Source organism: Lepisma saccharinum, chromosome 1 (genome assembly GCF_977018435.1).
Source record: "Lepisma saccharinum chromosome 1, izLepSacc3.1, whole genome shotgun sequence".
In the NCBI taxonomy this organism is placed as follows: domain Eukaryota; kingdom Metazoa; phylum Arthropoda; class Insecta; order Zygentoma; family Lepismatidae; genus Lepisma; species Lepisma saccharinum.
Window position 1 is genome coordinate 173,722,592 of NC_139229.1, and position 23,296 is coordinate 173,745,887.

The 23,296-nt window shown below is 37.6% G+C and overlaps 1 protein-coding gene across 1 annotated transcript in view; it reads right to left on the reverse strand.

Moving 5' to 3' along the window:
• Positions 1–7,760: 7,760 nt before the first annotated feature.
• LOC145990194 (uncharacterized) overlaps positions 7,761–23,296 on the reverse strand; it is a 30,354-nt gene continuing 14,818 nt past the window's right edge. The window contains exons 2-3 of the mRNA XM_083125860.1: positions 12,320–12,435; positions 7,761–9,815 (exon numbers count right to left, since the gene is read on the reverse strand). Of these exons, the coding sequence (XP_082981986.1) occupies positions 8,802–9,815; positions 12,320–12,427 (1,122 nt within the window). The 5' untranslated portion in view covers positions 12,428–12,435 and the 3' untranslated portion in view covers positions 7,761–8,801. The remainder of the gene's footprint in view (positions 9,816–12,319; positions 12,436–23,296) is intronic.

Consider the following 23,296-nt stretch of genomic DNA (forward strand, 5'->3'; position numbering starts at 1 on the left):
TCTACTCCGTGAGATTTTATCATTTCAGCTGTTTTAGTTACCGACAGTAATATGAATCTGTTTTTCACTTGCCTCAAGACACTTTTGTTTACATGTCATTTCAATTTCTACCTTTAATATATATTGCAATATGATAAATCCATATCTGTTTATGAAAAGATAAAAAATGAACTCTGAACAATTGATTTGCAATTGATCCGTTACATGTCTCAAGTATGAAATGAACTGATTTACTTGAGTATTAAAATATAATACCTGATATATTGACAAGAGATAACTTTTTCATGGTTGGCAAGCAGCAAAATCTGTTGTGTAATTCACAACCAAAAAATGGAAGCAAAATTTAGCCTACTACATAAACTGAATGTGTTTTAACCTGACATATGGCCATGCACAATTTATAAATGTCTTGCCTGAATAACTAACAAGAGAAGTCTATGATCAACCACTCTACTAGGTAACACCTATCAAAGAATATAGATCAATCATTTTATTGAAAAATATCTTCAAACATATTATTATGGTGTCAAGAACATAATAACACAAATAATCAAGAGGACTGGGCCTAAGGATGTAGGAGAATTCAAGAGGGTTCTACAAAGAGCATCTTTTGACTAGTAGACTTCATTGAAAATAGCAAATTGTGGGAAATGTTTCATGATCGATGACACAACCCTAGCATAGGTAGTCACAGACACTTCTGGCTTGTAACAATACCACTGACACTCAATGGATTCGTTACAACCCAGAGCTGTCTGTGATAAATCAGAAAATATGCGACTGGCCTGTCAGCTGTTTCTGCCACCCCTTTAAAAAAGTTTACAATGTTCAAAAAAGTTTTACATAAAGAGAACATATTCCAAATTAGAAAAGGAGCTGGTTCATACCTTAGTATTACTTTTACTAACATTACAATTTCTCAGTGCATAGTAATATGCATGTGGCCGCGGTGGCTCAGTCGGTAACGCGTCTGACTACCATGCTCAAGGTCCCGGGTTCGATCCCCGGCCGGTTCAAATCCGGGAACTTTTCTAACGGTGGAAGCGGCCCCGGCGCCTACCCAGCGTCGAATAACATGGGTACCTGGGGGAAACCCTGGGGGGTAAAGGCGGTCAGGGGCATGGTGCTGATCACATCACCCCCACTCACGACCAGATCAAGAAAGTGTGGGGCGTTACCCCCACACCCCCTATACGCCTTCATGGCGTGGTGCTATGCACAGGGGAACACTTTACTTTTTTTACTTTTACTTTACTTTATAGTAATATGCATAACCTGACTGAAATTATGACAAAAAATTTAAAGGAATTAGAGTGTAAATAACATACATGATAATGTCATGTCATAGAAATATACCATATCATGCACACATACATTATTCAGAAAGTATTTTCTGTTTTAAACAACACACAGTAAAAATACTATACTAAATTATTATATTTGCTATGCTCCATGTGAGGTTATTTTGGCTGCGTGTTATTTACTTTTGGATATGTAGAAAGTCCCCATACATGGGAACACACTTTTATAAATTTTATACACCGTAAATGACAATGCCTTGCATAGCACACATCACATAGATGACACTGTGGTGCACCGGCTGGTGATATATTTTGCTTTGGCTTGAGCACAATTTCATTCAGTCTTTGCTTGAAACTTGCAGTACACCACAACACTTACACTTATAGCACTGAACTTGACTATCAATTAGTAATCTTGACCTTAAAACAGTTAAAATTAGTGTATAATTATGTTAAAATCTGCATATATTGGCAGGAAAGAGATAGAGATTCGACCCCTGGCATCTAGCACGATGTGCTAACCAATCCACCACTGGGGCCGGCAAGAGATGTTCTTGTAATGCCTGAAACTTGCATGAATTGTGCTGGCAACTTCATGCCCCTATGTTTAGATTTTTCTAGACAGAGGTAAAATTCTGTATTGAATGATTCTCCTCCTGCCTCATTGGTTGTCTATTACGAAAGTGGGTGGATTAATGCAGAATCCCTCTTTGCCTGGTTCAAAAAGTTCGTTGAATTTTCTAATCCTTCACCTGAGACACGTTATTGTTTCTTATTCTTGATGGGACACTCATTTCATGTATAAAGTATATAGCTCAATACGTTGCATGAAAAAAGTACATAATCTGTTTGCGGTTCTCCTCCACATACCACACAGTGACTGCAGCCACTTGATGCAACCTTCATGGCCTCATTAAATGCAGGAAGTTTGAATAAGGCTAACTGATCACCCTGAATGATGCATGATACATATCAAAGTTTTTAAAACTAGGCTACATTTATCTCTGACTTTGTGTTTCTTTTTATGTAAATACAAATATATATACACACAGTCTCCCAAAATGATTATCAGGGTTTCAAGTAGTTGGTACACTGTGTGGAAGAAAGTCATTGGACACCACATGTCAGCGGATACCATCAGTTTTCTTGCAATCAATAGGTGGTCGGTCTGCCTTTGGCAGCGATAACAGCAGCCACTAGTCGTGGTAAACTTGGCACAAGGTCGTGTTGTACACCGAGTGGGATATTCCGCCATTCCTCCTGCAGTACAGTCACCAACCCTGGAAGTGTAGAAGGAGGAGGCGATCGCGACCTCAATCGGTGCTCCAGTTCGTCCCATAGATGTTCGATAGGGTTGAGGTCAGGACTCTGAGCAGGCGAATCCAGTCGGGTGACATTATTTTCTGCATACCACTCTATGGTAGCCCTGGAAACATGACAAGTCGCATTATCGTCCTGGAACACATATTCTTTGTTTCCATAGAAACGCCACAACATGGGGAGCATATCTCGGTAGGACGCAGACGTCATGTGGCCATACACTGGTACCAGTTGCACCGCGCCATGCCAGCTGAAACAACCCGAGAACATGATGCCGCCACCACCATATTTCACTGTGGGCACTACACACTCGGGTAACAGACGTTCTCCGAGTAATCACCATACCCACACTCTCCCATGTGATCGAAACAGTGTGAAGCGTGATTCATCGCTCCATAGGACTTTCCGCCATTGCTCCACCGTCCAGTTTCTCAGCACTTTACACCCGCGTAATCTCTGCCGTTTATTGTTTTTTGTTATCAGGGGGTTGTGGGCAGCGGCTCGACCATGATAACCAAACGCATAGACCTCCTTGCGAAGTGTCTTGGTCGAAAAAGTCAAATTGGTCGCACTTTGAAACTCTCCTGCAATCGAATGCATCGGACGGGTCCTGTTTTTCCGAATCTCCCTCTTCAGCACTCTCCTGTCCCGGTCGTCCAATTTCGTGGGTCTTCCACTTTGTGGTGCATTGCTGCAGTGTCCCTTTTCCTTCGACTTCTTGATGACAAAGGCTACAGTTGATTTAGGGACCTGTCGGGCATCAGCTATGCTACATATACTCATGCCTCCTATAGAGCAGCCTACTATGATCAATCTTTCAAACATGCTGAGCCCTTTCCTGTCCGTCATTTTATCAGCGAATGATGTGAGAAGCCTCCTGCTGCCGTATATATATCCGTCTGTACTCTCTTTTCCATGAGGAGTTCGTTTCAGAGTTGAAACCGAGGTGTCCAATGACTTTCTTCCACATAGTGTATATTGCAAAAGACGAAGGTGAATTGTACATGTATGATAACTATGGCTGTGGAAGTTTGCTACCCTATCATTTGTTTCTCATCAGTTACGGCAGTGTAGGTGTCACAAGATGACGACTCCCAAGCAGAATTCCTTTTGTGTCATTGAATTTGGAAGGTGTGGTTCTGCTGTTTCAGTTCAGAATCTTTTCGATGGCAATTTGAAAGTGATCCTCCTTCCGATAACAACATTCGTCAATGGTTTAATAATTTTCAAACAACTGGATGTGTCAGCAAAGGAAAGAGTTCTGGATGTCCAAGTGTGTTGAATGAAAGCACCGAGAAGCACTGGACTACCAAATGGATGTATGCTGTCACGAAAGGTGCTCACATTGAACATTTATAAAAAATAAACGACTATGAAACCCCAATATTCATTTTGGGACATGCTGTGTACAAATTAAATGTTTTAAAAATACATTAATGTTCATAAATTATTTCATTTCAAAATTTTTAACATACTGACTTGCAATAAGGACACATAATTATGGAGCAAAAATCATGTATGACAACAAAAAATCCCACACATAAAGTAGTAATTGAGAAAATGTATGGTAAAAATCACTCTTTTTTTTCTCAACAACCTCCAAGCTGCCTTTGCTTGAAATACTTTTTTTGTTTCTTCTGAATTCGTCATTCTGATACACTGTGGTTAGAAATACAAGGTTTATGCACTAGAGTACATATGTAGAAATTTTAGTACATACTGAACACTTACAGATTTGAAGAAGAAACTTTCCAATTTGACACAGCACAACTGTCCTGCCAATATATACAGAATTATCACACTTTTAAGAAACATCTTTAAAAATTAGTTCATTTCTCGTAATACTGGTGAGGGCATCTGTTCTCATAGTAGAAATTTTTCATATGAAGAAGTACACTCAAATTTACTCATAAATATTGGTTTTCCTTAAGCAAAAACAGTAGAAAATAATTTTAAAAAAATTAATTATCCTTGCATTTTCCACACATATTAAGATGGAAACTGAACATTTTAATTAAATATTATGGCTGCTTACACATTCTACATTTATAATTCAGGATTTTTGGCTCTGATGCAAATTCTTTTGCTGTAAATGTTGGTGAGCTACTTCCCATGTATCATGTAAAACTTATCAAACTCCTCCGTAATACTATGACAGATTTCTGTTTTGTAACAAAAAATTTTGAAGTAGAAAAGTAGAAACTAGTCACGATATGTGATATGAGAATTAAAAACCTGGCTGGCCATGGGTAGATTACAACTGTTGATTTGCTGCAGCATTGTAACTTACAGGACTGAAATGCACAATCCAGAACACTGAATTTATAAAACACTATTTTAATAATTTAATAGCACGACTGACAAAAAAGAGTGAGAAGGTTCTTTCACTTACCCTCTTCATTTCACAGATTTGTTGTGGTCTTGAAATTTATGGACAATCGTATTGGAATGTAAAAACTGTAATTTTGTATTTCAAAACAAGAGTAGATATCACAGATACTTTATAAAAATTTTGCAAAATGCTTTTGAGGAAAAAAATGTATCTCAAAAGGATTTCCAAAAATGTACCTTTTATTAAGTGGTCAGTTTTTCCCTCCATAATTGCATGATAGACCAAACAATGAGTAAAAACTTCTATAAGAGTTCAAAAAGTAACTCTTCCTTCATGTTGCTCTTATCATAAGTAAGGACATTTTAAAACTAAACAACTACGCACTTCCGTAGCACGATTCTGTAACTGAGCATAACTGCATTTTATTATCAATTTAAAAAATATTAGCCTGTTACAAAGATGCAGATTCATCATATATCCACATAATAACATTAAGCACCTGTACAGAGCTTATGCTATACTGAATTATTTTCATGTTACAGAAATCAGAAAAAATGACAAATATAAAAAAAGGAAAGGAATAAAAATGCAGCATTTCCACATACTCCTAATATAAAAAAGGGAAAGGAATAAAAATGCAGCATTTCCACATACTCCTAACACAGAAGTTGTGTTTTTTTTAAAAAAAAATCAATACCCTAATGATAAAATATGATATAAAAATGTTATTTTTATAAAAAAGTTCAATTACATAATGTAAAATGTATAATCTTTTTCTACCTCTTATTCCATTCATATAAAATTACATACAAAAATTAAATCAGACCCAATTGCAGTGATGTGTACTATGCATAAATTAACAAAAGGGAACAATGGTCCCAGACCATAGCTGGAAAATACATTCAGTCTTTTAATATACTAATAATTCCACCTTGTTGTCTGAAAAAAGTGGCAGTTAATACGCTTAGATAACACCTGAAGTTCAAGGTTAGGTATCAGCATTAAGCTGGGACAACTATGCATGTATTTGACCACATTCACATTACTGCTAAGAATGTACATTTTTAACAATTGTGCATTATATGTTCAGTACTCAGGCATTCGTATATAAATGTTGACCATAAAGGGCATTAACTTATTGTTAATTTACAATATTTAGTTTCACTATCCAACAGCATAAATACAGCAAAACCTTTGAATTTATCTTGCAATAAAATCAAAGACAGTTTTGGAATTGAATGGGCACGAGATTCAGATTTAAAATTTCTTGTATTCACTTTGAATGTGATGGATAATCTGGAAGGAAATAATCTTCAAATGCAGATAAAACCCAGACAATATATGTGAAAATACATTATCTGTTAGAACTTGAAAAGTTATAACCACTTACATCAGATATGAGGTGGTTTTGCACCTCACTTGCATCGTTATTTTTATCTTCATAGTTATGAAAAATAAGTTATTTTCACTCTGGCAAATCTCACTTGTATATGTAAATGAACTGCTTGCTTCAGAATGACAATCTTGCAGCTATAATATAGTGACATGGATCCTATCTAACAAGTATCAATTTTCTACCTAGTGTAGAAAACAGTAGGGTCCCAGAGCTTTATCTGGGGCTGAGATTTTCAGTAATAACGTACCGTTGTGAGAAAAGCTGGAAAACTTCAGTTGAAAAACTAAAACTTAATACATTAACAGAAAATTACATCACCACCTCTAAAGGAGTCATTTTCACAAACAAATAAGCACACTACTTTTACTGAGACAGATAAAAATAAATCGATATTTAAAAATATATTATCAGAATAAACTCCACCTATTCAAAAGACATATGTAAACAACATGGCCGTATTTAGAGGGGGGGTTTCTAGGGTTCAAACCCCCCCCGAAACTTCTGACATGTTGGATTAATGGAAGTTCAGAAACCAAAATCTGTAACTCATTTTCCAAATTTTTTTTCGAAGCATCACAAAATACAAGGAGACAAGGTTGAAACGATCAAGCTAGAATTTTCATACATTTGGAATTCTGAAACTTGAGTGAAACAGGATTTATTCTCAGAATCGTAGCCCACCCGCGACCCCTCCATTTTCACTTCTGCTGTTATCTTTCCAGTGTTGCTCCTGCGTCACAAAGAATATAGACTGAAAATTCACTTATGATTGTCCCAAAGTTCCCTTTCCAAATTTGTAATTCCCTGTTCGATAAAGTTGAAAATCCCCGTGATAGGAGTTCAAACCTAGGATCTCCAATTTCGTAGCGCATTACATTCGCGATTGAGACAATCCATGCACCAGGCTAAGTTTTTTTTAAAATAATAACTGGTTCCATACTTTTCAAAATTCCAAAAATTAAGTTTTAAGGTCAAACAACAAAAACATTGTGACTAAAATTTTCATCAGACTATTAAAGCTTTTCCTCGAAGGTATCTAAAATTTAATAACAAACTATAATAATTGTGGATTTCAGTACACACTGTATGAAACGTAAAAAAAAAAAAACAAAAAAAAAAAAAAAACAACTAGTGCTGGATATTCACTCATCTGCTAGATTGAGTAAGCCCCGTCAAGGATATAACAACAACAGGGGCGGTTACAATAATAATAATAATTATTATTATTAGTATTATTATTATTAGGCCTATTATTATTATGGAATAAAATTGTTTTATTATTATGAAATTTTAATTATTATTATATAATTATTGTTATTATTACTATTATTCAAATTTCTCGCGACGCCCATGGGAACAATTATGGATGAACCCCCCCCGAAAACATTTCCTGTCTACGGCCATGGTAAACAATAACACTGCAAAAAGACTACAACTTGACAAGTGAAGGAAAATTAAATTTGCACTATGTAAAAAACAGTAATAACCGAGTTCTAATTCAGTATATGTATATGAAATGTGGTGCGGTCTTAAGAACCTGCGTTCGTTGTTCAGTATTTACACTACTGGAAGCTCAAGCATGTGTTACACCTGACTACTATAGACATGGCTGTGATGTTGAAAACATTCATCCTTTTGGGGATTAAAAATATAAATACAGCCTGGAAATGCTGCATCTTGGTCACCTGGTCTACCTGAACTATGTAAATATAATTACATATTTTGAAGGCTCTCACAGTTGGAATTTTTGAGTTAGATGCTCTTTTTGGCAGGATTTAGCTTTTCCAAGTCTTCATTTGACAAGACATTGAGACACAATGGAAGAAGGCTAAACAGGCAAGACAGCAGATGCAAAGATGAATTGATTCTTTATTGAAGCTCACTTTATGCTTCAAGAATAGTTGCAACTACAATGCATTCAACGGTGCAAATACAGTTGAATCATTTGGTTATGTCACAACAAGTAGAACAGTTGGCTACCTCTGTCGCACCTTCGATAGCTATTATTTTCACACATTAATGGTATGCATTGGAGTTGCTCTTGTATAGGAAATTGAACAAAACCAGATACTGCACACAAGGGAATCCATATCGTTCTAGTTTATGGATATTTTACTGAAGAACTATGTAACAGATTCATCTTACCAAAATTAGCTCCACCAAACACTTTTCATTCTTATGAATGTGCAAATGACTTTTGTTGTATAAATGACTGGAAGAGATTGCTGCCCAATATGCACTTGCATACAAGGCTTACACGGTAATGCTTGTGCAATATCAGATTGCTTGTTACTGTAACACCCCAATCCTAAGTGACCACCTGCTTCAAAATACAGTCTTATATTGTATGAATCACAATCGGAAAGAAAATATTCTATGGCTCTAACAAGTCAGAGCTGTCATTTCTTTAGTGGTAGTTGGGAAATGGCTCTGCTGTATTTTGTAATCAAGCTTATGCTGTTGAATCTTCAGAGGATGACCTGATTACCCCTTCCGAACTTTGAATATCTGTAAGAATAACAACCTCATAGGGAGAACAGTCTTCTAACTGCATTGCACTGCACAACCACCCATAAAAGCCCTTCTCTAAGTCCTGAACTTCTTTATACCAGCTATCAAAATACCACGAGACTTGGATAACACCAGCGTACATACCAAGTCCCAATGTAAAAAATAGTATCAGGAATGGATACAACAGTATTAACATAGGAGCCACAAATATTTTATAAACTAAAGTCTTCTCTTCGCTATAATATGTAAAAACATTGTACCAAGTCAAGGTCCCCATGTAAAAAGAATAGAAACTGGATATCACAATTACGAATGGAAAACACAAAAATGTCCACAAAGCAATATGTAAACCCTTCTTCACTCCCCACAAGCATTCTTTCGAATCGTGAGATTTTGTTTGTGCAATACTCGCTTCAAGTACCTCTAGTTCTTCTCGTGAAATATTCAGCTTCACATCTATGTTCTGACCTGCTTTCTTTCCACGTTTAATAGTGCCGGTCATCGTAAGGTAACTTTCCGAGACGTTACTCATAGCAGACTGGTCGGCTGCAGAATCTGACTCTGAGCCCCTCCTCAATGCCGTAGTTTCGTTCGGAACTTCCCCATCGTTCTCTCCATCACGTAGGTTTGCATTTACCTCAATCGGGGCAGGTTGCACATCGTCGTGCATTCTGATGTTAACTCTTTTCTTCTTTTTGTGAACTGCTTCTCGAATGAGATCAACGTCTGTGCTCTTCTCACTAATCTGACCATCACTTTGGCTAAGACTTTCGTTACTTACCTCTTGGACCACACGTCCATTCAAGGACGTTGTGCTGTTTGTGGTCTGAGTCACATTCGGCACTTCTTGGTCAGGGGTGGCAGTCAACTCATCAGGAACCGTCGACTCTGCAGTGTCACTTGCTGGAGAGCAAAGGGTGTCTCCAGAGGGTGAATGGAGGTTCTTCTCTTGACCCTGCAAGGAACGTCCACTCATTATTCCCCTTCCAGCACAATCAGTGTTTGAAATCCAACAGTCACAGGCACAAAATGCAACACTAGCATTTAGTTCAATGCCCATCTTAATGTATGTACAGGGTGTTTAAAAAAGAATCATCCAATTTCAAAAGGCTATATCTTTTTTATTTATCAAACCAGGAACTTGGCATTGCTTTTAAAATACACAGCTATACACAAATTTTTACATAAAAAATGTTCATAAGTGCTCAATGTGACCTTTGGATGCTCGGCATATGTCCATACGGTAGGCGAATTCATCCCATACAGATGCGAGTATGTCTGGAGTCACTGCTGCTGTGATCCGATTTTGCAGTTCATCCACAGTAGTCGAAAGTGGAGACACATAAACAGTGTCTTTGATGTACCCCCACAAGAAAAAATCACACACAGTGAGGTCGGGCAACCTAGGAGGCCATGCATGCAATTCCTCATAGTTTGGAACCTTACGGGCTATCCATCGTTGAGGAAGTGTGTTGTTCAGGAATCTTCAAACATCCTGGTGCCAATGTGGTGGACCTCCATCCTGTTGGAAAATGGAAGTCATTGGAATCAAGCTGTAACTGTGGGAAAAGCCAGTTCTCAAGCATTTCCAAGTATGACATTCCTGTGACAGTGTCAGCCAAAAAGGTACGGGTATGGGGCGAATTCTCTTACCGTATGGACATATGCCGAGCATCCAAAGGGGGTCACATTGAGCACTTATGAACATTTTTTTATGTAAAAAATTATGTATAGCTGTGTATTTAAAAACAATTCCAAGTTCCTGGTTTGATAAATAAAAAAGCTTCGGATGATTCTTTTTGAAACACGGTGTATCATGTTGCCATCTTTGGCAACTACTTAGTTTACTAGTGATGTTACCAAATTTACTGCCGGAATCAACTTTTCTCACATATTTTTTAATACGTACATTCAGCCAGCTATAATGTGGAAAATTGCTCACTATATGTTATGCAAACTATTAAAACAAGTGTTTAAACCAAATTTAAGTATTATTTAAAAAATGGTTTATGTACGACACTGATCATTCTCCATCATACCCTTCTGATGGCTGGATTTCCTCCCTGATTGCATGCAGGGAGGGCAAGGCAGCTGAACAAAAAGTGGGAGGGGGACTATTTAAAAACATGGGGCCTGAGTGGTCAATTCCACCTGCGTTGGCAGGAGAAAACTGATTGTTCCTTCCTGTTTCTGTATCTTGCTTGGCAAAGGGAAATCCAGATTCATTTTTTGGTGAAAAGGGAAATTTTATGAAAAATATTGAAATTACATAAAAACTTGAATTTATATTATTATTTCTCCTGTAGTTTACGGCTGTTACAAGCATAAAAACACAATTTTTGTTGTGATGTTTTGGAATAACATACACTCCCTTCATCAGACATTCATTTTTACTTTGATTAAAGATACAGTTATAACAATGTGCTAAATTTAACAAAAAATAAGCAGTTATACAATGGATCTTGTCAATGTTACATTGTTGTAGCATAGCAGCTTAACTGTGAAACCAGCAGAGTTGTTGGACTCCTGTTTTTGTTATACTTGCCTGGCTGCATTGTTGTTTGATTTCTATTACATCTAATTCATCTAGATATGAGGGGCTGCATAATAAATACATACAATAAATAAGAATTATTAGGTAAACCAGGCCAAATTTTCAGAATATGCTACTGACTCGACAGTTCAATCATCAGAATAAAAAATCAGTTAACTCAAAACATGAGAGAAGAAATATAGTAGTGTTAGAATTGAACAATGGATAATGTTCAATTAAGTATGCATGCTAATGAAGAAACACTATCAATCACAAGAATATAATCATAAACTCTACTGAAGTCATCTTGACTCTTAATAAAAGGAAGACTACATGAAAAATATTGGGATATTGAGCTTGATTTAATGTAACAATTGGAAATTATTTGTTGGTTATATTCCTTACTTTTTTTAATTTAGTGTAAATCATGAAGTGATATGATTGGCAACCTCCAAACCTGACTTTTACACAGGGTTATTGTACAAAACAATTATTTTACATTATATTCAAAACTTATTGAATGATTCAAATAACAGTTGTTACATAATGATCTCACCTTGACAGCAATGTATTGATGAACTTCGTTAGTTTCATACAGTTTGTTCAATAAATTCAAGGTCAATATGTAGTTATAATAGTAATAACAGGGTCTCTAACTTAAGCATAGAAAATCACATTAACCACCCTAACAAATCCAGTAAAATCTGCAGACCAAGACCAATGTAACTTTTAACAATTGATGTATGCAATCAGCATATTTTTTATTTTTTCTAAAAAAAATGCTGAGGCTTGTTTGACATGGAATGGCCCATGTATAGTCACAAAAAAAATTTGTGTGTGTGTGTGTGGGGGAATACTGGCATTGGGATTACATAATTGGAACTTGGGACAAACAAACTTAATACTTCAAGAACAAGAATACTAACCTGCACAATCATAATATGGTCCACATGGTTCACTGATCCCCCACCTCCCTTCTTCCCTGATGATCTCTTCTTAGGGGGAATGAAAGTAGGCTTCTCTTGCACCTCCATTGTTAGAGCTAAATAAATAATATGAAGAAAAGATATTTGGTAACATTACATATATGTGCTACAAATTGCCAGTTGAATACTGTTTTGTTGCATCTTCACTTCAGAGATGAATTGACGATGTTATCATGTTCCTTACAAGTTAATGCGTCATGTTCCGAAGTGGCGTATCTGGCTGTCAACAACATTAATAAAATGTTTGCGCAAATCTTGTAGTGTATTCCAAATCCACATTTAAGGCAAACACTTTAATCAGCTCTCCTGAGAAGTTAGTGCAGATGGACATACAACAAAATAGTATTCAGCCAGTGAAATATTTTAACAACATTTAAAACAAAACGGGTGTATCTAATCACTAGTACTGGTAACAGTGGCGTAGCGCAGTTCTCTGGGGCCCCCTGCAAGTAAAATATTGTTGGCCCCCTTAGTGAAAAAAATGTCGAGAAGATGCTAGAGTGGGACAGATGCACAATACTTAGCTAGTCCCAGCCCCCATCCTCTCAGTTGTAAAATAAATTAACTTTTACCACAAATACTCTGCCTTCCAATTTTTTGTTATCAACTTAGGATATATATATCAATGTAGTATCAAGATGGTCTGAATCTCTGATAAATAACTGGAAGAAGAAATTAGAAATATTTTATCTTACTTCAAGGCAGTGGCACAGCTAGAGTCGTTTTCACGTTCAGAAGACACAACGGCGCTTATGGAGAAACCGCACAGTGTTGCCAATACAGCGCTAGCTCATGTCGCCGGGAAATGAAGACCTTCCTTCACAATGAAGGTGTTACATATTTTGTATATATAATGATAATTATATGTAATTATTAATATTAATATTATACTGTGAACATTACAGTTACCCTTTTTACTATGATCCATTGCGATCACTACACACGCGAGTGTAATGCACGAATATGACACTTCAGAAATCACTTAAAAAAGTAAAAATCACTGAGAGCTCACACAACTGAAAACACTTTTTCGGGAGAGGGAAAAAGTCTAAACAGACCAAAGTAGATCTCTCACTCAAGTAAGGGGAACCTGGCACATTGGTTAAATTCAAGTTGCAACCCAAACAAACAAATGAGTTATGGCCCACGTGAACTGATAAGACGTGAATGACTCAAGCAAGGCATGTCATATTTCTATCTTGAAGCCCCATATTTTGTCACGAGTTGGAAAGCCTTTCAAAGGTTAATATGGTGTCTATGAATTTATGTGTACGTTGGAAACTGAAAGGTGATCTTCATTTCAGTATTAATGTCGACAGTAATGTAAACGAAAACAACGTGTATTTGCGACAGCACTAATGTTGCTCACAACAGCAGCATTGGAAATAATTGTCAATTATTAAATTTAAGTAATTTCAATTCTATTATAACAAACTGCATGAAGTTCATATTTGTACTGAATGGAAATAAAATAACAACTGGAAAACTTGGTGGTGATAGCCGGAATGCTGCGGTGAGTCGGCTCAAGATGGCCAGACAACGTCTCCTTACTTCGCGCGTGGTTCGGGTTAAAAAGAAACTCCAAATGCATGGAAGTAATATTTCTGGGAACCTTTGAGTGGTTATAAAAAATAATTTCATTATTTTCTCCACAACTTTGTCGCTGGAAGTTTTTACTTGGAATTACAGAACAAAAAATGACCAGCGACGACATTTTCTACTGCACGAATATAAAAAATCTCCACATACTTTATTTGAATATTTTTTAATGCGAATATGCTTTAAAGTATTGATAAATTCTGAGTACCACAATCACCTATGACAATTAAAAAACAGTGTCAATTTTTTTAATAATGAATGCTTCAACTTTACGGCATGTTTCAACATTAGGAATGAAAACAATGTAAAAATTGTGTTTTCACAGAAAATTTGCGTTTTTAATTGATCTAAAATTATGTAAGCAAGTTACCAGTTTTTTGTGTTCACCATCGTATTCTCTACAAAATTTCCTGCAAAACTGCAGGTACCGATTTTACTCAAGCTAAATTTGTAAATCCAGAAATTTCACAACAGCGCGCTCGTATTTCCCATAAGAAAAGCATTGCCCATAAGAGCCCATTGTGTCTTCTGAACGTGAAAACGACTCTAGGATTCTTTTTGGAGGAGGGGGGAGGGGAGGCTTTACACAACCAAATATTTTGTTCGTGATCCCCTGTATTCTTTGTTCGAAACATTTTTAAAAATTAGGTTACATAATACATACACTTAAAAAATACTGTTTGGTGAAATTGTTTAAGGGATACTAAATACTCCTCTTTTGGACTTTGAGGTGGATGCGCTTTTAGCCCCAACAGCCATCCCCTGGCTTCGTCAGGCCAGGATTCAATGTAACAGCCACTCACATTAGCCCTCTAATACAAATAGTGAGTTTTATACTCAAACAAACTTAGCATTTCAGTCATTGGGATTGAACTGGACCTGTAGATTGTCGATGAAGAGTGGCTTAACATTTACTTAACATCAAAATGTAAATTGCAATCTGCTACGAAGAAATAGCAGCGGACTCCAGTCCTGAGAGATAGATAATAAAGCAGCGATGGGACTTCACTAAAAATTTGTTACCAATTGAAATGCTGATTGGAAAGATTGGACCCTTCCCCCCCTGCCCTTCCTCCCAAAAAAGAAGGTTGTTGCTGCAGGGGCACTATTTAATTTTGGTGTTAATGGACCTTAATAGTACTGTATAATTCATAATTTTAACCATGCAATTTCTTTTCGATAGACCACTGATATTTCTTAAAATAGTGCTCGAAGAGTGCGTGTGACGGGCAGGGGGAGGGTAAGGAACACAGGGGATGTTGTACCCCCAGCTAAGAAAAAATCATGAAGCATCCCCCCCAGCTAGGATAATTTGCATAAGCATCCTCCTCCACTTACTGCATTGTCTTCACATTGATCGATATAAGGATCCTTCCTTTTATCCCGTAACTTGAACAAGGAAATTCGCAACTAGGAATTTTCATTTTGAGCACTGCATACGCTGTATACTCTGCGTGTCGGAATAGGGTCTACTGGACCTAAGGGCAAAGTTATAATTGTCCCTGGGCCCTTTTGAAGTAAAACGTAACGGGCATGGACAATGTGGGAAATTTAGCTCAGATCTTATTCAATTTCATATTGAGGCTTGGGGCCCCTTTGAAAATATTTGGTGGGAAGTTACATTTTAAATTTCATGTGTAAAACTAATATTACTGGTAGAAAAAGGTCATGAATTGTCAAGTTTGTTTGTTTTAGGTACTGTGTAGTAATAAGACATCGACTGGTTGAGCAACTGAATCTGTCTACTGGATTCATAACTATACTACACTAACACTACACTATGTTTACGACAAACTGCATAGCTATAAAGGTATGCAAGGACAGAATTTTCCTATCAATTACATCTGTGAGCAAGTAAGTTCATTCTGCATTTCAGAGGAGATCCATATGTCAAGTTGCCCAGCCCCCTCTGGCTGAGATAATATTAATCTGCTTATTAATTGCAGCCGTCGTTATATATGTTATGTTACTGGGAACCAGATTTCTGATTCGCAAATCAATTTTTTAAATAAGCAACACTATCTGTTGAATTTTTGCGATTATGTACAATTTCAGGAGCACAGAGAGAGAACATTGCGTGGCCCCTACACCTCGGGACCCCACTTCATTACGGGGGTTGCGGGGGCAGCCGCTACGCCACTGACTAGTAAACATTATTCCAGAACCGAGATATCTTGTAAGTAGGACTAGGACTTACAAATCGTCGGTAATTTTCATTATGTGAGGATGACATAATATAAAATTTACAGAAATTCATGTTTTCAAAACTTAAAGTTGATTTGTTATGGTATTTATATGCATATTTAACCATTCTTTACTCAGTAGACCATATTTTAGCCATTTGGGGTACAAACAACTTTCTTTTACACTTACCTATTTTCAAGTGGACTAAATGTGCTCGTTTTGTCATTCAAATTAGAAATGCACTTTTCTAACTACAAGGCTTCATTGCCTGACAATAGCCATAATTACATTTTGAATGTACACAAAGTAGTTATTGTATATTGCAACTTAGGGTTCACAAATTTAACTAACAAGAAGTTTGTGGAAATATCTTAGCATATATATTGATATCTGGAATAAAATAATTAATCCTAAGTATTTACAATTTAACACTTTCCACTTGGTTATCTTGTTTCTTCTTTGTCTAAATTGTTCATCCCACGAAAAAACAATTAATTAATTAGACATTTATACTTTAGGGAATATTTATGGAAATTTTAGATAAATGCATTTTTATTTTACATATGTTGGTTAATTTTTATGCCATAAAAATCCTAGTCCTATAAGATATGCAACTCATGGGAATACACACACACACTTACATATACAGTGTCTACCAATTTGAATGTCAGAACCTTGAAAGAGTTTTATGGCAACACTGACTGATTTGATTTGATTTATTTTACTTCGCTTTTTGTGCCACTTTTGGCTAATTTGCCAAGATGGGGTTGAGTGACGATATGATGAAACTGATTAATAGACACAAACATCCATGCCCAGGCCAGGATTCGAACCCGGGACCCCTGGCGTTGTAGCGCGATGTGCTAACCACTCCGCCACAGGGCCAGCACAACACTGACTAGAATCACGAGATGGAACTGTGACATCTGTGTGGAGTAGTCTGTCGCAAGTTATCATGTAGAGGTACACAATGCAACAATGCGGTGAAAACTAAGAATAAAATGTCATAATTTTAAAGTTAATGGTAATAGTAACACCCCCACTCCTTTGACACCTAAAATTACCCTAGGAGGTACTTTATCCAGCCTTCATAAATTTAGCTCCTTGAAAGTCAGTTTTAACTCCATTTAAGGTGAAATCTAGATCTTTTATGTGCATCAGGTTTGGCAACAATGGCAGGATGGTTGTAGGAGGCAAGGAGAAATGCATTGCCCTTATGGGAGTATATAGTATTTGTTATATTCTTTTGTATTTTTAAAAATTAATAATGCAAAATTATTTATTACTTACGTAAAATGAGTATCTATTTTGTACACCGACAACATTTCGGGAACCACTGTTCCCTTCTTCAGGTCCTATATCTCAGCTATCGGAAAATTGCCATAGCCTCGTCAATTCATACACTCGTCAGGAAAAGGAATTGGTACAATATGGTAAAGGTAAAATATTTGGAAAACGCCAGTGACGTGCACTGAGCAGAGATAGATCAATCAATCTCACATTTCGAATTATATTCAATCACAATATTTATTGTCTTGTTAAACCCACAGTTCATATGCAACACTTTCTTTTCCACGCGCTTCTCGTCCATCGTTGTGATCCGTGGGCACAGCTGGCTGGATACCCTACCCTAGCTTGCTCTTCTTCCGCCTGACCAGTTTCCAGGTAAAAACAACTGCCCGAAGGAAAAAGGAAGATTTTTAACTCTTAACTCCCTTGTCCCCTCGCTGCAATGGTTGAAAGACCGTGCTTTCAGATCCCCCAGTCTATCTCCTATAGAACAGATAGGGGATTGGTTTCTCATATATTCTTTTTGTAAATCCTCTAAAGAACTCAGGGAAAAAATTTGTGCAGTACTTATGTTCTCTGTACTTACACAACCTTTTACACGTTGTACAATATGTACGTTTGTATAATATGGGATTTAGTTTTATTATTTATGAAATGGGAAAGTGTTATGTCCAGACAATAATGTTATGCTTTTTTTATTTCAAGTATGGAATATATAATGATTAAATTACAAATATGTGCTCGGGCTCTCTCTCACTCTCGTTTTAGTAGTGTTTTATTTAAATATACTTACTACTCTTGGCCTCTAACAGTCATAAATACGGATGTATTTATTTGGGCAAGAGAACGTGTGTTCATATTGCTGTTGGTTTGGCTTATTTTACTTAGCTTTTCTGCCACATTTGGTTATCACGAAAATGAGGATGAGTGATGATATGATAAAATTGATGAAGGGACCTCATATGAACAATCCAGGCCAGGATTCAAACCCGTGATGAGTGTGCATTCTTGTCCTATGTGTACTCTGCAGTGAATAATGAAATAATTTGGAATGAAAAATGTATCTCAGAACTCAAAAAGCCAAATGAATATTATTGAAGAAACTACAAAAAAATGTGTTTTGTTACCTGTTTTGTTTCTGTGCATAAAGTGGACTTAAAACACCAAATCAACCAACCGTGGGGGAGTGGTTATCACAGCGCGCTACTACACCAGGAGTTCCGGGTTCGAACCCCGACCTGGGCATGGGTGTTCTTTGTGTTTGACCCTTCATTAATTTTATCGTATCATCTTCACAATTAACCAAATGTGACAAGAAAGCAACGCTAAGTAACAAAAATGAAATCATGATTTGGTTTATTTTACTTCGCTTTTCCGCCACTTTTGGCTAATCGCGAAGATGATACGATAAAATTGATGAAGGGACACACAAAAAGAATACCCATGGCCAAGCCGAGATTTGAACCCAGGATCTCTGGCTTAGTAGTCAAATCAAATACTAGAAGGACACCAAATAGAATTATAACACCTTTAAGCCTTGTTTCCATGATTATGAAAAACTAATTATGCTGACCAAGGCAGTAATTTATTTTATTAAAAACATAAACTAACGTAACGTTTCAACCTTCTAGCAAGGTCTTCTTCAGACTCTGTATCAAGTACAAAAGTTCATCAAAGTTGTACTTTTGTACTTGATACAGAGTCTGAAGAAGACCTTGCTAGAAGGTTGAAACGTTACGTTAGTTTATGTTTTTAATAAAATAAATTACTGCCTTGGTCAGCATAATTAGTTTTTCATAACCAAATAGAAGTACAAAAAGTAATAAGGGAAGAGGAAAAATTGCTTAGGAGGAATATCTATGAGGCCTCATACATTTGTAAAAATAGAGAGAATAAGCTTAACAGAGAAGATGGCAATATAGGCGAACTATGGATTGAGATGTTCAAAAAATGGGAGAAACGGGAATACGAAAAAATTCGATTCCAGGTCACCTCTGACGTAATATGCGAAGCTCAAGTTATACGTGATTTTGATCTTGAAATTACGTTAACGAGGAGGAGAAATGCAGGGGCAAAGTAGGGGAGGGGAGAGTCCACACACCCGCAACCTCTCGCATACGAACGCATGGGAATAGTGTGATAAGTGGGCATCTTCCTTTTTTTAGAAGTTTTAACTTGCACCGTTTTTTTAGTGGAAGGTTTTATAGTGATTATTTTAACAAATAGCAGTGAGCATGGGTTTAGCAAAGGTTTTAGCGTTTTCCAAATATTTTACCTTTACCATATTGTACCAATTCCTTTTCCTGACGAGTGTATGAATTGACGAGGCTATGGCAATTTTCGGATAGCTGAGATATAGGACCTGAAGAAGGGAACAGTGGTTCCCGAAACGTTGTCGGTGTACAAAATAGATACTAATGTTAAGTAAGTAATAAATAATTTTGTATTCTTAATTTTTAGAAATATGAAAGAATATATATAAAAGTGAGTAAGTCGCACGAACCTGAAGTATGAATTGTGCAACGTCCGCACGCTGGAGCACTGCACACTACACCACGGAGCGGTGCAAAAGTGTACCCATATATGCTAGCTTGTAGCCAGCCGAAGACATGGACTCAAAGTATCTCAGGGCTTGCGGGGTTTAATATTGAAAGGTCAAAGGTCAACTTGTAAAAGTTTATTTATATTTATACACGCATGTAAATAACCAGTTTAGCACATACGCTCTTAAATCCTCCTCAGTGAGGTACCTGGGCAGTATTAGTATTCTTATCTAATTTAGGGGGGAACCAACTAGTACAGGTAACCAATAGGAACCTGGGTAGCCGTCACGTGCCACGCCGTCTGGGGACAACATGCGAAAGCGTCAATAGCGAGGGACGGGCCAAGGGGCCCGCGGTTTCACAAAGGTGTTGGTGTGAAAGGACGCCGCAAAGTCAATCCAGCTACGACAAGGGAACGGTTCGGTCCCTTGGCATGTCCAGTCAGTAGCAAGAGACGGCAAGGTACAAAGGGTAGGTCTGGAAGCACCCAGGAGACTTGGGCTTGGGCCGCCACGACCCAAGGGTAGCACATCAAGCTCTTATGGGGCAGACCAGGTAGGTAGGAAAACTGCTTTTCTTTTCTCCTCCTTCCTTCTCAAGGAAGCTATTGGATCCTGGTAGGGGAAACTTCCAGACTAGATCTGGGAACCAGGTCTTTCGCAGTCGGCATCTGGCAGTCGACTGAGCTCCGGGCCTCGCTGCTTTGTTTATATACTGTTTGCTGGCAGCACTGAGGCGGGTGGAGAAGATCGGAACTAAGCCGGCTGCAGCGTTGCAAACTCCTTTCAATTCACGAGATGCAACTCGTGCGTTATAAAATATCAAGTTTAGCATTGTAAAAACCACTAGCATGTGGCGATATAAACTTAACACTTGTGTGCTAAACTGAACACGTTACATTAAAGAAATTACAAGATAAAGAGATTCAACAATGCAAGTTACAAATTAAACAACAATTACTGCACAAAAGATAACTGAATGCGTAAACCACGCAGGGTATTTAGCATGCTTTCTTTAACCAAAACGTGTGTGCCATAACAATATATGCTTCATGCTTAACAACAATGCACTCAAAATTAGATAAAAGATAAATCAAAAGTGTAAGCCTCGCAGGGCATTTCTCAAGCATTAATAATTATATATTAAAGAATATGGCTATCACGCAGGATAGCTAAATGTGATGACCACGCAGGGTCGTTACATATGCCCCTCTCTCGGGCAAAAATTTTGAGGAAAATTAAAAAGTTTAAATTTTCAGAAAAATTTTTGGTAAACCAGAGTCTATATCTCTTTTACTCTTCAATCACTAAGTCTTTTCTTCATTCACTATTTGTCTTCTCCGTTCGGGGGAACACCTGAAGAGACGAAGGTTGTCAAAATTCACTCGGTCGACTGGGTTCTTGGTCGTCAGGTTCAACAGCAGGGCAGTGTTGCTTCGAACATCCGAGGCGACATAGGGGCCAATGTATACCTCAAACAATTTGGCGACAGTCCTATTCTTTCGGGAACTTAACTTGGGATTCCTGACAAGAACCAAGTCACCTTCTTCTAATTGAAGAGCATTTTTTTTTCTTTCATTCTTCTGTATCAACAATTGTTGAGCCTTGCTACAGGGTTTAGATAAGGCTTCGTCGTAGAGATAGTGAAGTAGTCCAGAACTTCATTAGACAGGGATACACGGAATAGCAACCCAAGAGGAAAAACACTTTGAAATATCTGAGACAGGGTGCATGTCAAGTTAATCAGCGAACTCATAACCAATAAATTCATAATGAGACACAATATTTGCTGGACGAAGTTCCAAATCTTCCAATCTTCATTCTCCAGTAAAGCCATCAGGAAAAACGGTAAAGAATGCGACTCGTAAAGAACTGTCTCGGCACACTGCTTATATCCAACATCCTTCAATGGTACGAGCTTCTCAAGAATAATCTTCAAATTGCGTCTCAGCACATTTAGGAACTCCTGCTTATGGGAATCAGTCAAAATATCTAATACCTCTACCTTCCTTGAGAGGTAAGCGGGTTTATACATCTCAGCCTTCTCTACCTGGGCTACGTGGATGTACCGCACAGCTTCAATATCCAGAGGATTCCCTTCCTCATGTTCAGGAGTCTTAACGAAAAACAACTCTGCTGAGTGCTGCCTGAGGCATGACATGACTTCAAGAAGATTCGCAACATATTTGTTCAACATAAAAACTGCAGTACTAAAAGATATTCCGCCGAATTCTAGCTCTACTCGCCTACTTCCAAAAACTCGCTTTCTGTGGGTACCAGAGAAATCAACTAATCTTATTTCTGGAACCTTTTGTACCTGAATTCCTTGTATTTGGTCCCTTATTTTAGTCCAGACCTTATGACTTTGAATTGAACATTCGCTTTTGGTATCAATTATACAGTTTATCGGTATTTCCATTAATTTTGCAGACACTGCTGTTGATTTGTAACTGGTCTTAGATGCTCGTGCAGATTTCAGATCACTTTGCAAATTTATTTCCTCTGTTTCGGACAATTGAAAATTTACTTTTAGTTCCTGGATAGATCTTAGTGGTCGCTCCTCCGAGGCCCCTTGCCTAAATGGGAACGAAGCACCTAGACAAGGCTCTAGTTTGTTTGACTAGACTGTGACCTTTGGTTATGCAGGAAGTCCCGGGTTGTCTCTAGGGCTTCCTCTTGCTCAGAGGTCAAGTCTTCTCTGGTTGGTGACTGCCTTCTAGTCTGTTCTGCACCCCGAGGTGAGTATCGTCTAGGGGAACTCCCATCCTGATAATTCCTTATATCAGGGAAGCTTCGACCTCTTTCTGGATAAGGTCGATTAAAGTTCCTCTGACCATCCTGTTGGCTGCGGTCCGCTCCTCTCCAGCCTTGTCTTCTATAAAACTTTGGAGTCCTCGCAGCATTCCTTTCTCTACCGCTGGTTCTGGTCTCGATGTTGCGGACTTTGAAGCTCTTATTATTTATTCCAGACTCTTTACTCTTGGGGTCTTCCTTATTTCTCCAGGCATCGGGATCGTCATAGATGTCGAAGTCCTTGAGAAAACTGGTCAATTCATCAACTGATCTTGGAGCATGCGCAAGGCAGAGGTTCCGGATACGATTCGGCAGCTGTCCTATTATTAGATTCAGCACTTCACTTTCGCTGAAATTGTCACTCAAGTTTCGATAGGCAGCGTAGATGCTCCAAGCGAAGCTCTCCATATTCTCGTGGACTGGGCGAAAATATCGTCTATTTCTTACGGCAGTTAACTGTCTTTGTTTGGCTTTCTCAGAGGCAAACTCCTCCTTAAATCTTAGGCAAA